At 40.1% G+C, this 15379-nt stretch overlaps 1 protein-coding gene across 1 annotated transcript in view; it reads right to left on the reverse strand.

Moving 5' to 3' along the window:
* Nucleotides 1-621: 621 nt before the first annotated feature.
* The window catches only part of arhgef10la (Rho guanine nucleotide exchange factor (GEF) 10-like a), a 122293-nt gene continuing 107535 nt past the window's right edge, over nucleotides 622-15379 (reverse strand). Inside the window, exons 20-22 of the mRNA XM_042509431.1 lie at nucleotides 14500-14671; nucleotides 7697-7819; nucleotides 622-6352 (exon numbers count right to left, since the gene is read on the reverse strand). Of these exons, the coding sequence (XP_042365365.1) occupies nucleotides 5808-6352; nucleotides 7697-7819; nucleotides 14500-14671 (840 nt within the window). The 3' untranslated portion in view covers nucleotides 622-5807. The remainder of the gene's footprint in view (nucleotides 6353-7696; nucleotides 7820-14499; nucleotides 14672-15379) is intronic.

Here is a 15379-nt window from a genome sequence, read left to right on the forward strand (position 1 = left end):
GAGCATTTTTTTTTTTTTTTTTTACATTTTTGTTTTCCAATGTGAAACTGCTTTAGTCAGTATTTTTACCAGTTGAACCCCTTGATTTCTTTCAAAACATGGAAAGAGGACAATGGAGCAACTATAGAAGAAATTACCCAAAAACTGGCAAAATAAATTCTCCTTTAAGAGACAAATAAAGCAGACGATATGACCCAGATGTGATATAGAGGGTCGGATATTAATAATATAACACCGATGAGAATAAAATTACCATTTACATTGTTTTTAACATTGTTTTTTTCAGTTCCTGTATTCTTACTCTTATGTGACAAAAATATTAGTTTTTTTTCTAAAGCACTGGCCTCCAGCAGATGCAGAGGTGAGTTTTTTTTTATTTGAATAACCAAAAAAGTGAGAAAATAAGCCAAACGATACATCAAAGATGGGATTTTCTGCTGCTGAGTCATAGAGAAGCAGCAAAAGTGCAACATCATTTGCATCATATTGCTACAAATATAATATACAGCATATCTCTAAAACCTAAACTACTGTAACTTTAAACAGCATCAACCAGCATCACTCTAAATTGGATTAAAAAAACACACCAAACTCACATTTTAACATGTTTTTAATTCAGCATAAGCTTGTTAGACAATGTTTAGACATTAACATTCAAATATTGTACCAAAAGAATATGAGCACTGTGGTTCCACATGCCTGAGATGGCACGAAGCGTAATACTTTTTGCTCAAAGGATTATTCTGGTTTATTACTTGTGTTTTGTACCCTTACTCTTGCAGGTCTGGCCATCGTTTCAATCAGTTATTGTAATTTTACTCACCAAAGTCATCAGTGAGATGCTGCTCTTACAAAGTCTGAGAAAGGAACAGTCAGATGATCAAAAAGGTCGTAAACTAAAGTGTGGTTACCTGACCTGAACCCGATGGGACCTGTTAGGACGTTGCTCGAAACTCAGTGTGCTTGCTCGGGGCATTTTGGCCTTTCCAGCCAGCAGCAGCAGCTAACAGAACGTAAGAATTGCTGGAAGTTTGCTTTAACAGAGGAGAAAAACCCTACAGCCATCCATGGTGGATGCCATCACCTTCCTTCACAATAACGCCAAATAAACCATGACGCTTGGATAATAAAAGTAGTTTAGTTAACAGCTGTTACACTTTAAGATGAGTTTGTGGTAGCGATGTGCGGGTTGACCCACAGCCTGAGGGGCTAACACCGTGTCCTAAAAGTAAGCAAGCATCTCTCTTTCCACACTGAATTGTTTAAAAATGCACTTCTGTAACGTCATGTAAACAAATAACTGTACCTATCAGCTGCGCGCTCTTGTAAACAAACCACGTAGTGTATCAGCTGTGCACTCAAGATCATACTCAAGACATAACCACTTTAAAGACGAGTGAGCCCTAGCTATCTTCCTACGTTTTATTAATAAACAGAAAAAACAAGATTTATATTGTAATATTTACTGAAAATGACTGACAATATAGCCAACAACAGGCAGATTGTTATTGAAAGAAACTTTAGCTCTGGTTTGCTGGTTTATGGGTCGGTTTTGGGTCACTGATTAACACATATGTTTACGGGTCAGAAAGGTTTGACTTGATATACACTTATTCAAACTCTGTTTAAATAACTGCATGACATTTCGTAACTTGCGAGTGTGACATTTGTGCCTTTTGATGGTGATTTACAAGGCGCCTCGTGAAATCATAGTAAACAGGTAAGGTGCAACTATGGTGATAAAAACTGTGTGACAGGGAAAAATGTAACACTTCAGTCCTGTTCCTTTAAGTTTCAGGTCAGGTTTTAACATAAAAACAGAATGCGTGTCGGGTTTAGGTGGGGCTCAGTTTCTACTCTCTTTGAACGAAAATATGCATCCGGAGCCAAAATATTACAAAGACGACACAGTTGTACAACAGATGGTCAACTGAAGGTCTCAGCGGTTTGGAAATGTCAAAGTTGAGCTTGGAACTCGAGCTTGGTCTATAAACTGTGACGGATCATTTCAACACTCACTTTGGAGAATAAAATAAATATTTTCCTGATATTTTTTTTCCAAATAAGTCTGGTTATCCAGGGTCTATAAACCTGTTTGATCATGTGACTGTTTGCGTTTCTTCTTTAAGAAATGTCACCTTGTTCTCAGATCTCAGCAGTTTGCTTGTAGAGTACGTGCTGTAATAACTGATGGCCAAATCTTTAAAAAAAAAAAAAAAACATTAAAAAAAAGAACCAACTTGTAATAAACTTTAACACCACAGGAAAATAAACGGTCTTATACAGTCTCATTTAAAACATCAACACTGTTGCAGTCGTCTTTTCAAAAGGGATTAATTAGTTCAGTAACAGATCTAATTAGTAGTACAGTACGTTCATTCATAAGTATTAATATTCAGTGCATGGATATTACCTGTACACATGAAGTGTGAGCAAATGAAATGTATGAGTCAGTGTCCATCAAATGTCACCGTACTTTGGAGATTAAATCTCAGTTGTTGGCGGAGAAGCTCATGAAACTCTGTGAACACACACTGATTTAACAAACTGTCTCTATAGTGACCATCAGGGCCGCTGTGGCTCCAGCGGCTTTCAATCTCACATGAATTAACAGTATACGTTTCTGACGTGACATTGAGATTTACATTTAGATGACAGCATCCAAGGACGGTTTACATCATCGTATATTTTCCTTTTTGAATGATTCTGGCTGACAGCGAGATGTTTAAATGCTTTTGAACTTCGGTTGTGAGGAGGAGAAGAAAAGGGAAAATAAACCTCAATGTGCCTCAGGGAAATACAAAAACATGAACTTTACGCTTCATCTGTGATGAAAGGATAAGATGAGATTCCACGTGTGGTGGAGGGGCTAAGTAGAGATAGAGGTGGAGAAAAATGATATACCATAACCTTCAGCATCGCTCGGTTTATTGAAAATCCACAAAGCTGTGTTCATACTCGGAAACTTGCATGATACTCCACCTACTCGTTCAACATGCTGTGAAAAATGTGCGCTGTAAGATATGTACTTTTGCTTCTGTGTGCAAAACAGATGCCAATGTCAAACGTCCAGGCTGAAAAATGCTACGATAACTTTTAATTAAGAAGTTATGAAGCAAACACTTCAAACACTGTACCACTGAGTGCTTCTCATACCAGCTCCCATTCAACAAACTCCTGTTGTTTTTTCAAAAACTCAATATTTCATAAGTTAAAAAAAAAGAAAAAAGGAGCTTGCAAAAAGCCTCGAGACTTTTATTATTAAAATGTGGTTAAAAGGGTTTTATAAATAAGCCTATTAGGTTAAAGACAGACCATGTGATCTTTTAACTTAAAATCAAAAATGGAAATATGAGGTTTCCACCCAAAAGCCACGACAAGCTGTTTATGTGCATCCTCAAAATTTGATCATAAAATAGTAACATTTGCATTAACATAGAAGAATTTACTGAATATTAGCATGAAAACAAGTGCTGATGGGACAAAGTTTACTGAATGTAGTCTAAGGTCTCCACCTGCGCAGAAATCCAACCTGTTCTGAGAGTTTTTTAACAACGGATGAAAGTTTTGGAGTCAGTATGTAAACGTGACTGACACAACCTGAGGTCGTATTTATTTTTAGAAGTGCGAAAAAAAACGACTCGGTGTGCAAAGGCCTTTAGTCTGGAACCTCCCTTCATTTTCTGTTTCCAACGGGCGTCATTAATGGTCGTACATCAAAAACCAATCAGGTCGATGAAACCTGACATAGTGCTCTATAACAGACTGATGAAACCGACTACAGCGTGCAGCGATGAGCTGTGATGGTGCAGCACCAACATATCTGTGCACACCTTTCTGCCATCAGAATATGAAAATAGTCCTTAAACATAAAGTTCCACATCAGCTGCAGCCAACTTGTTTTCAAGAACGCCTCAACAGCGCGCCTCCTTTTTTTTTTTTACATCTTCCAATTTGTGCTGTAACATGTACACACCGTCTAATGACTTCACCCATCTTTTCCCGTCGTACAAAAACTAACAGCTAGGTCTTCCTGCCAGTCGTCCGCTTCGTTTGTTCACTCGAAAATCTCGTCTGAATGTGAGACTTGCAGTTTCGAGAGTCGAGACTCTGGTTGTTGGTGAATGGAATCTTTTAATGTGCTGTTTTTGGCCAAAATGTGCTTTTCACACACTTTAGGTGCAGAACTGTTCATTTTATCACCACATGTCCTTATGTGTGGAGTCTTTCACTTTTTTCAACATCTGTTTAGATCTTTTGGTGTGGGCCAGATTTAGCTGTGGTGTCGCCAACACGAGGGCGCGCGGCTGAAGAAAACATCATCACATATTTCGCACAAGTTTCCGTAAGTTGTCAGACATCTGAAACACACACCATATAAAACATGGCTGTGATTGGCCGACTCCAGCCAAGCTGTCTGGAAATCTGTCTGGACAGGAGGAGGACCAGACGCATCTGCCAGAGCAAATAAAACCTGCAGACTCGTCTCGTCCTGGCTAATATCAGAGATAACACACATCAGTGCCTGTTACTGTAACACAGACCCTTCTGCTATGTATTGTACAACACCATTTTTAATCGGAATCATATTGTATATTAATGAAATTTGATGTGCACGTAAACATGCTCATCAGTGTCTCTCTCAGGTTCCCTCCGTTTGCTGCAGCTCTTTGATTACATCATTCGTTTGTAGCGTTTTGCTTTTGATGTGTAACTGGAGTTTCCAGCTAAAGTGAGCTGCGAAACAACTCTGTGTGCACATTTGTTTTCTCTCTGATGGATGACGGTGAATAATGGAAGCGATATCTGGTATTTACAGTACTTGGGCAAGATAATACTCTAAAATGTGGCACCAAGAAGTTTCATTTCCTCAATAACTCTGTAATAATTACAGGATTTCTACAGTGCAAATATAGATTCTGTAATGCAGAGCAATAATGTCTTTGACTGGTGAAACGTTTGTTTTGTAAATCAGTGGTTTTAAAAACAGTTTTGCAGTCTCACAACCGTTTTGTTTTTTTCTGTTCTACCATGACCCTCTTTAATAAAGGCATGGTAAGATCTTGGAAGCGACCCATTTTTCGTAACCAAAAATCATTTCTGCAACAGCTGCAACAAAACAGGAAAAATGAAATAGTTTTTTTTTTTTTTTTTTTACGAGAGCACAGATTCAATTTCGAGACACAATAGAAGTATCGTACATTCACATTGTATGGGATGAGAGAGAGGCTGGCAAAGCTAATAAAGTGATGCTAATGTGCTTTGTGATGCGGTGGAGGTCCCCAGCTTTCAGCTCTAAACAGATGGGATCTCTCCCACAGGATCAGATAAAAGATGTCCATCTCTAACTCTGCAGAGCATGGCAGATTCAGCAAAGGCTGCCTGTGAAAGGCGTGCTGTCCACGGCCGCTCACACACGAGTCCTTCGCATAAAATAAATGTGGCCGAGCCGACGCCGCAGTGATGAGGTTAAATTGAGGCATATCAATCTTAACGAAGGCGAGAAGAGGAACCAGATCAAGACAATCACACGGAACTAATCTGTGTCGGCTTCTGGCAGGGCTGAGAGGGCGATGACGCACAACCCTCAACATTCAAAGCGTCCTATAGGCAGACAGTACCTCTGGTAAACAGCACGTCTTAACGTCCTTATTCCGCAGGCTAAATCACCTCAAGCTCCACGACATCGGCAACGCCGTTACATCATACATGTTTATTCAAATCCCTTGAATTTATAAGCGCCTGATTCAAGGCTGCGCCGGGTAAACGTCTGTAAAGACCCGTCACCTTAGCGTAAATTTTCCATATCACACCGTCAGAGGGAGCTGCCATACCATAAGAATATTCTCTAAACCCTCGCCGCTTGTCCTAGTACCTGCTTCTGATCCCTTTCTCAGTCTACGGAAGCCCTTGCCTCCAGAGATAACCGCCGCAGAGATCACCCTGTCCCTGCGTCCCCCGTCCCTCTCACAAGGACGTCCCCGAACCCACATTTCAGGGTCATCGCTGAGCTCATAGATAGATCCATCTTCCACACTGTGCTCCAACGACTCCAGGGAGGAGTCAGACGCTTCGTCGCCCAGCGCCGTCAGCGGCCGTCCAGGTAGTCCTGATGTGGAGCGCAGCTTGTACTGCAGCAGAACGCCGCGTCCTTTGCCTCTCCCGTCTTCCTGGTAGGACTGCTGCAGGGATTCCTGAGAGGACGTGTTACTGCGGTCCTCGCCACCGAAGGCGGAGTCTGGGCCGTCCGCGACAGAATCCCTCTTCAGCAGGTCAGGAGACAGAGTGCTGGAGGTGGCGACCAGGAAGTCCACCGGCCCGCAATGGGCATTCAGAGAGACCATTCCCTTTCCTGTCGGAGGCAGGCAGACGCGTTATTTAAATGTCAAAGTACAAAGCCAAATACATGCCTCGGCCACTACCGTTCAGCCCTTAACCCTTTGTTTAGCATGTTCACGTCTATGGGTAGGATGTAGACTAATAAAATGTTTTTAATTTTACAATTACCAAAATTGAAAAAAAGAAGAGAGTTCAATAACTTAAGATTATTTATTTATTCATTTTTTCAATATTTAGTGTAACATAAAAATTTGTTGACATTAATGAGAAGGGCATTCTGTCACATATATATTTTTTAAAGTGAAAAGTACTTGTAAAAACATTATTCAATTAGCCTTTAAAAAACTTTTGAAAGATTGACATTTTAATACCATTTCAGGCCTTATTTTTAGATGAATGAATTTAATGCTTTGTAAGGCTTTTTAAGGATTTGCGGGAGCCTTGTTAACTGAAGACCAGCAGCGACGTTGCTGTTCTAATATCAGTGCAGACTGGCAGGGTATGAGCACAGGTTGCTAACTTTAGCCTGCAGATTACCACTAGTTGTCTGGTAATGAATCAATGTTTTTTTTAATTTGATGATTTGTTTGATCGATTCATAGTGTGAAACTTAAGATGTGAACGAACCTTTTGCTTGGATGTTGCCCAAGCAAAAGAAATCACCATATTGCAGCAACACTCGTCTTGTCTCTTTACATAAACCCCAGCAAAGAGATGACACAGGATCCTGAAGGGTTGTCCCGTTTCGTAGACGAAGATTTAAACCAACCCCCATTGTAACCTGGTTCTGAGGGGCAAGGTGCGACCCAAATGCAAAGGGTAGGAGTAAAAATATGCACTGTGACTGGGTCCAAATCATTGTCAGTTAAATCTTTTTATGCAAATCACAGCACAAACTGCATGGGTTGAAAATGACTTGCGCCCTTGGTCATGCTGTACATCACTTAACTGTATTTTTTATTAAATGCTGCTGCTGTAACATTAATAATAGAAGCTCAGGTTTGTGCTGTTTTCACATAGCATTCAATAAACTAGCTGGGAATAAGGTGGTCATGGTGTAAGGTTTTGTGCGAGTGGGAAACTAAAGACCTCATTCACTTGGCATAATTAACAAAACGCTGTCAGGCAGTTTTTAAATTACCCAGCTACAATATATATATATACAGCATGATTTGTGTGTTGCCTGCAGGGTAATATTTGCAGTGATTCCTGGAGCCACAAGAAAAATGTGGAGTGTGACCTCAATAATGGGCAGTGCAGAGTAATTTTCTATCATGAAAAATAACTTCTTTGCTTTTCCTTTTGACCTCTCGAGAGGCTGTTCAATCACAGTCAGCCGGCCCCGTCCGATCCATACCTGTTATTTTGGGGATGCCCTCCAGTTTGGGAACTGGAAGAGTGATAATTAAGCCTTGGGCGGTGCCCACCCACAACAGCCCCTGGCAAATCAGCAGACTCGTGACTCTCATGTTCTTTTGACCTGCAATGTAGAGAACATAGAAAATTGATTTGAGTTTTCTCCACCACCTGCTGTTATAAAATTACACATAGCACAGAGTGCTACGACAGAGTATGAAGATTTTTTTGTATAGCATAAAATATGCTCCCCGTTGACTAAAGGACACAACTTCTACAGACTTCGTGGTCAATCTTTTAGAGAGTGAATTATGAACTCCAATTGATTTTATTATTTCCAGAAGTTCCTTCAAAACACTGTATTTTGGAAGCTGTTCATTCCTAGTGTGATGAAAAAGGTGAAAAATACTTTGATTGTTGGTTATCAGTGCTTGCTCTGGGTAATGTTTAAGCTCTGTGATCAATCTGTATTTGACAAGCTCAACACATGCACAGCACAGCCACCTAGGGCTCTGGGTTACATAAGATTATGAGAAATTGGATTTGTCTACTTGCTACTGACCCAGTTGAAAGAAAAACTTATAGAAGCACAAAGTAGGAAACCCGACTGTGAAGCTGGTGTTTTATGTCTCTGCTTGATATCTGGGTAGGTTTGGAAATATTGAGCTTTAAAGTTTTCACCTCCCATTGTAACAGCAAAACTGACATGCAGAGAAATTTTCTTTTATTGGTAAAATGACAGACATCCTGAAGCTACTCTAAATACTGACATTATAAGTCTTCTGAACAAAACCTTACCTGCGCATGTTGCACACAAACACAGGTGTTTTCAATCATTTTTTTATTAGATCAGACTTCTTCTCGGGCTTTTTTGGGTGTGTTCAATTATTTTGTGTCAGACATCTTACTGACCTTTTGCAACTGTTGTTGCTGCTAATGGCAGAGCGACATGATCCTTGAACATGTTCTAGTTTAATGTCCTAAAAAAGCAGTAAACACACTCAACTTTAACCTGAAAACGAATCTAATCATCCAGAACAACTGATAAGTTTTGTACACATTCTGTCAGTAGTTTGAACAGAAAATTACACTAATAGGTACAATTTTTCACTCTGATGTCTAATGTTAAGGGCGATACGAGGTGATATGGTGAAAATAAAATACTATGATATTTTAGACCAAATACCTTGGTATCAATATCAAGGTAATTGTCAATAATTGTGATATTATTGCAGGGCTGACTATCGGTGCTTTCACAAAACATTTACAAAATTAGATTTCAGATAAATAGTCATCAGTAATGTGGATACAAAAACCGAGTTGGTCCTAACCGAGTTGGCAACCGAGTTGGCAAATAATGGCAGCAGGAAACTGCTGCCATTACAGAAAATGACATCACTTTACTGTAATGTAGCCTTTAAAACCAGGATAAGACAACACTATGAAAGCACTGGGATATAACGTCTGAGACTAGCTACATATCACAATATATTATCAAAATATTGCTCAACCCTATGAAAGTTTCATGTTGTAAGAAATAACAGAGAGTGATGATTTTGAATGAACAAAATGTTAATCTGTGTTACACTTCATTTTAATACAAAAAAATCACTGTGGGCTGTTTAAAGGAGAGATCTGATATTATATTCTTCTCTTATTTTTACATGCCGGCTTTATAATGTCTTTATGTCTTCTATGTTTATTCATGTGAAGCACTTGGTGCGTGCAATGTCTTTGTTTTAAAGCACATTGGGGTGCATTTCTTGTATGAAAGGTGCTATAAAGTAAAGTTTATTATTGTTATTACTAGTTAAGGTCTGTTCAGACCAAATACAAGGAAAATTTCTCACTAAATAAAATAAGCGTCCACACTAGCTTAAATGATTTCACTTGAACAAAAAATCTGCCTGACACTGTGTCATAAAATTTTCACTTTCACTACAGGATCATGGTGGAAAAAATAATAATATAATTGCAATGTCTATAGAACATTTGAAAAAAAAAATGCCATCAGCACTTTGGGTTTTGTCTTGTTTTATGGGCACCAGAAAAAAACAAAAGAAGACAAAACCAAAAAAGAGTGTAGGAAGAGTGTGGGAAGGTGGAGAGGTAGACAAAGCTAGAACGGAAAAGATTTAAGAGGCGCTGGATTATTTACACAATCTTATCATATGTGTATTATGAGCATGATATTAGTATTTCATTTATTAAATATCACAGTGATCGTCATTACTGGTGACAAACTGTGACACCCCTCGTCTGAACATACCTTTAGACTCAACCTGGAGCCAGAGAACACTTTAACAAGACGCCTTTAGGTTAAATATTTAGTAAAGTTATTAAACAGATTGGGGAGAAAGACCTGCAGTGTCAATAACATTCAAAGTTTTTACTTTGAGGTCAATAATTTCATTTCAGAGAGTGCCTCTAACTCATCAGATTTGCACAATGTGAGTCTATGACTCATCTCTCAAACAGAGCACTACATATCTGTCTGCAAGTGGCATGAAATTTAACAATGACTTATTATTTTAAGAGTGAACCACATATGTAAATAATCAAATTAACATATTTTATATAATAGTTTGTGTGTACACTGCAACTTTAAGAGGTCGACCTGCTGGTATGAATCACATGTAAACATAGACAAAGTTGCATTCATTAGTTCGTAGGTTTGTTTGTTTATTCCTGTCTGCAGCTAATCAGATTCAATGAGAGGTTGTAGGTTGGTGTTTGTTTTTATTGCAGTTCTCTGTTAATGAGAGGAAAGAAGACATTCAGGGTGATTTTCTTTCCCTTATAGAGCTTGTTGATTATCCTTTAGGGGAGTATTTCACTGCTGGAAAGATAGCCTTTTCATAAAACTAGGATATCACTGCAGTAGAAAGATGCAAGTAGTTTTGAAATTGGTGCTACATGACCAGAGAAAACAGAGCCAAAGGACACTTTTACTTTTAGAATGCACACCACCGCACCAGACCAATAAACGCTCCCCCAGGTGGGTGACCAACACGTTCTCATCCCAAGTCGTCACATATTGCTGCTTTGTCAGTGACCTTCTACATCTACATATTGCGCTCTAAGTATCCTTCTGCATATGCTATTAGCATTTCGGGACAGCACTACTGTGATGTCAACAAATGCACATGGTGGGATGAGACTGTATGTGGTCATGTTTAGGCAACATAAGCACATGGCAACCAGTGCCAATTATGTTGTTACTGGCAGCATTTCAACCTGACGCCGTCTAGCGGTGCATCATGTGGACATGACAAGTACCATCCGACCGTGTTCTCAACTAATGCTGATCATACAAAACAATATGATACGATACGATACGATACGATACAACACTATGCGATATGATACGATACGGCACTACACGATACAATACAACACTACACGACACACACGACACGACGCGACGCAACGCGACACGACGCGACACGATATGATATACTTTATTGTCCTAGTGGGGGTAATTTGTCTTCCTGTTTTTATTCTTTGTCTTTGGCTGAGTGCTGCACAGATTATGCCTCCACACTTACAATAAAAAACAATAATCACACGATTACATCAAAAACAACAGTTTGAACAAAAACATCAGATGTACGTGTACATGCGTATCATGCTGCCGCGGCAGGTGCCATCCAACAGTCCGCTGCCGTATGATAACACCGTGAATGGTTCTGTGCTGCTGCACAAAGTACTGCAAAAGCAGTCAGATTTGATAACTTCAGATGAGGATAAAAATTTGAGGTGACAAATATGCAACGCTGTAGCAGAATCTTGGTTTATAATTAATAATAATATAAGCACTGCTTAGTTGTACCATTTAATCTCAGTTTTTTTGGCCTCAGTGCAGGAACAGTATGGCACCCACTTCCTGTTCACAAACTCTCGCTATTACAGCTAAACAGGGTTTTAAATGTGTTCCTAAGAACGTTTTAGATGAGAGATAGACAGTGCAGTAATGTAATCTTCATTTAAATTCAATCAGCACTGCTTAGTTTTACAGTTTGATCGGATTTTGGCCCGAGTTTGAGAGAGACACCGGTTAAATGGAGGGAATTTTTTTTTACCACAGTTCATTTACACATACCGCCCAAATTGTTTTGATACAAAACTGAAAGTCAGCAAAGTGTCTCTTTAGGCAGTGATTTTCTTTGGATAAAGGTACACATTCTCTTCCTGTGATAGAGCGTGATGCAACAGAAGTTTTGTGCTGTGAAGTTTTTCCATTGCAGAGCTGTTTCTGCAGCACTGCGTTAGTGACGGGGAGGGGATAATTGCAGACTCTTATTATACATGCACATCCTTTGTCTCCACTTAACAAAAGGAGTGAAAAACATTGTTTGTTGTGGATTTATTTTTGCATTCCTTCTGTGGTCCCTCAGCGCTTGGCTCCCATTGTGGCCTAGTTATCTATAGAACCATTTACCATAATATCCATGGCAACCGTAATTGAATTACACCAGCACTCATGTGATCGCAACTAAGAGAATGCTCATTTACATGGGTAGCTGTATTTACATGTTTGTTCTGTGTCATGCTCAGATTATGATGATTTGCACGAGTGGCTCAACGGAGTCATTGATTAATTCATTTTGCTGTGCAGAGATGAATCACCCGAAGTGGGAGCTGATGCCGTGCGTGGAGGAGGAAGTGGAGGCAGAGCAGCGGAGCGCATTCAGCAAACAGAGAGCAGACGCCTTTAGGTGGAGACCTTGGAGGGTCACAGCGGCGGCAAAGACCGGCCTTTATCTCGAAACTGTCTGCCACCTGCTCACATCGCCTCAGAGTCTATTTGTACTGCGGTTACAGAGTTTAACTGAGAGAGTGATGCTCATGAACACCCACTCCATGAAATCTGAAGTTAAGTCGGAAGATGTGGGCGCCTGGCATTGTCTTTAAGAACAGTGATAAAGAGGGATAATGACAAAGGCACTTGAGATTAAGGAGGTATAGCTTAACCTCGAGCAATCTTGCACCTCCAATTTTTGCAGCGATGCACATGCTCTTCAGCGTGTAGTGGGTTTATCGTGGAAGCCGGTATTTGCCTTAAAAAGGAGATGTCTCCAAAGATAAATGTTTCCCTGTGATATGTCACAGAGGACTTTATTTTGGAATATTATTTTTTCACCCTAAGGATAGAACTATTAAAGGCATTAGTAGAGAAGAGATCAGCAGTTTCCTCTGCCTCAGAAACTTCTCTGTTGTTTACTGCAACTGGAATTCCCTGTTGAGTATAAATCACATTAAGGGGAAAGGATTAGGGGGTATATCATTACTGCATGTCCTAGCATAAGTCAAGGAGAAACCTAGGGGAGCAGAGACCCATTGATAGAGAGGAACTATCAGTATTTCATGTGCAGTATCTGTGGTTGTAGAGTGTCAGGGGGGATCCTCTTTTCTCTTGTGAGCGCAACAAATCACAACTTAAGTCAAAGATCCTCTTCCTTTTGTGGACCCCAAAGACATGAGCTGAGCAACTCTTTTTCTTTTCCCCGCATAACTCCCCCCTGGGCGAAGCCTTGAGGCTGTCACCCTCCCTCAAATCTGCTGCATATTTCAAGGGGAAGCACTGGCGCCCGGTGAAAATGACCTCTGGGTCACCAGTTCTCTCCAGATACCACGGCCATAGGAGTCTGCTCTCCTTTAAGTCTCCCCTTGAATGAAAAAGAAAGGAACTTTGATCTAAAAGAGAAAAGTTTGGTGTATGAAACATTCCTGTTTTTATTCTTTGCTCTCTACACAACTCACCAGAGAAAATCTTTTTTCTCTGATGAGATGAAGTGCTACCACAGCTTTGAGTATTGCTCTAAATACATCAATCACAGTCTGGTGTGACTCAACGAAAGGACGGAATTTTCCAAATCCAGATGCATTTAAACCACCCTCCGAAGCTCAAAGTGATCTTCACATGTACTGAATGAATTAGCTGATAGCTCACGTGCCGTGGCGTGAACACGTCTGAGGCAGGCTGACACTGAGTCACATGTACTGCAGTTATCACCATTAGACACTTTTAGGTATGCTTCATTGCTTACTAATTTGTTTACCATACTTTCTTTTCTACAAAAAGGGGAAAACACCCACACTGGCTGATAAATATTTCATCCATCATGAAGGGAGACACACAGGAAGTAATGGGCTATCTGTGGCATCCTAAACGGACTGCAGAGAGAAGTGAAACGGGGGGTGAGAGGATTTTAAAGCAGAGCGGATGAGATGAAACATGGAGTGCGAGGGAGAAAGTGGGACAAAAAGAAAGGGAAATATTAACTCAAAAGGGAGGAAAGTGGGGAGGTGCACACAGAGAAAATGAGGTAAAACGGGCATGATACCACAGAAGCGTGGACGTTTAAAGAAAGACAAGAGCGTTTCCATGGGAACCCTTAGTATGAAAATCTTAAAGGCTGCCAGTTGACTGCTCCTAAATGACTTTATTTCTTTTTATTAATCCCTATCTCTCACCCCATGGCTTTATTATGGCTTTGCAAAGGCCTGAGATGGATACTTATTCAGGTCAGTCCCCGGAGTGCAAGACCCAAGGAGTGACTTGGACAAGACAAGAATACCACTCTGGGGAGGAGAGCCCTCTGATTGCTCTGATATGGTAAAGACAAAAAATGTGACAAATAAAATTAAATTTTGTGGTTCAATTCTGAAACAATAAATCGTGACAAAGAAAAACAATTGTAGTTTTTTTTTTTAACACCAGAGGAAGTGTTTCAGCTGCTCTGCAGGACAGAGGCTGACCTCGAAAAATGGAGGTCAGGATCAAGTGTGATGTGTGAGTACCAGTGTTCAGCAGCGTTGAGCGTGTTGAGATGTTGATTTCCTGCAGAAGCTCCAGTGTTTCTGTGTGAAAGAGACGGATGGAGGAACCCTCGGAGAACGCCATCCACACCCCTCCACCGGCACAGGCCATATGTGCGACGCTGACCATCGGGTCTGGGTGGACTTCGAATTTCTGTAATGGAAACAATTTTTTATAGTTTAGCTTACTTATTATTTCTGTGTCAAGCCAAATGTCTGGACCAACCCACATGAGACTATAAGACGCTGTTAGTTTACAAAATGTTCACTGTGTAGTAAAATAATCTATTGATTTTATTACATTTATATATATTTGGTCCTTTTTTTCCCCCAAGAAAACCGAACATTAAGAATATTGCCAAGCATTGGAACAGTTGTCATATTCAGAAAATGGACATACATTGTTTTGGGGTTGTAAACAGGAGGCCCTACTACAGTACTAAGAAATTTAATTATAATTTGCCTAAATATCAAAGCAGAGAGCGAAAGGGAGGTAAATGACATTTTAAGCAATGAGGATGGGCAAGGCAAACCAGCAAACTTGTGCCTTTTTCCAAAACATATGTGTACCATTTGTCCATCTTGTAGTATGTAAATCATTTTTCAGTCTTAACCGGAAAGTCTGTCTTTTCATCAGTAGTATAAAATATAAAACAACAAAGCCAAAAAAAAAAAAAAAAAAAAAAAAAGCTACATCATGAACAGCCTGTTTTCCCTTTCAGGTCACCGGTTACTGACCCTTGCTCACGCCCCCACTTGGCCTTTGATACCGACACACAAGGCTCCCTTCAGTGTCTGTATCACAGACTGAATAAAAACGATGGACGACATAACAGCTCCCCAAAAGTCAAGCATCGTCATC

The sequence above is a fragment of the Plectropomus leopardus genome, chromosome 2 (assembly GCF_008729295.1).
Source record: "Plectropomus leopardus isolate mb chromosome 2, YSFRI_Pleo_2.0, whole genome shotgun sequence".
NCBI classification, from domain to species: Eukaryota; Metazoa; Chordata; class Actinopteri; order Perciformes; family Serranidae; genus Plectropomus; species Plectropomus leopardus.